Below are 304 nucleotides of genomic sequence, written 5' to 3' on the forward strand. Positions count from 1 at the left end.
TGCCCCCCCAAGACCGCAGCAGTCTACGCCAGTCGACAACAACAGCAGCAGCAGCAGCAGCAGCGGCAGCAGCAGCAGCAGCAGCGGCAGCAGCAGCAGCAGCTGCAGCAGCAGCAGCAAAAGCTGCTGCACGTGGCCGTGTACACTTCAGCACATACACCGTGATGGCCCTCAACAAGAGATGCAAATGGGGGGGGTGGGGGGCCCCCTCTCCGCTAAGGCAGACATGAGGCTTGCTGCTGCTGCTGCTGCTGCTGCACGCTCTTCCATGCAGCAGCAGCAGCAACTGCAACAGCAGCAACAG

The 304-nt window shown here is 62.5% G+C and overlaps 1 protein-coding gene across 1 annotated transcript in view; it reads left to right on the forward strand.

The window, feature by feature from the left end:
• The window catches only part of EMH_0013010 (uncharacterized protein), a gene marked incomplete at both ends in the record, with an annotated part of 17,456 nt that overhangs the window by 2,067 nt on the left and 15,085 nt on the right, over nucleotides 1–304 (forward strand). The window contains one exon of the mRNA XM_013499705.1: nucleotides 1–302. Coding sequence (XP_013355159.1) covers nucleotides 1–302 — 302 coding nt within the window. The remainder of the gene's footprint in view (nucleotides 303–304) is intronic.

Source organism: Eimeria mitis, genomic scaffold, assembly GCF_000499745.2.
Source record: "Eimeria mitis Houghton genomic scaffold, Emh_scaff458, whole genome shotgun sequence".
Taxonomy (NCBI): domain Eukaryota; phylum Apicomplexa; class Conoidasida; order Eucoccidiorida; family Eimeriidae; genus Eimeria; species Eimeria mitis.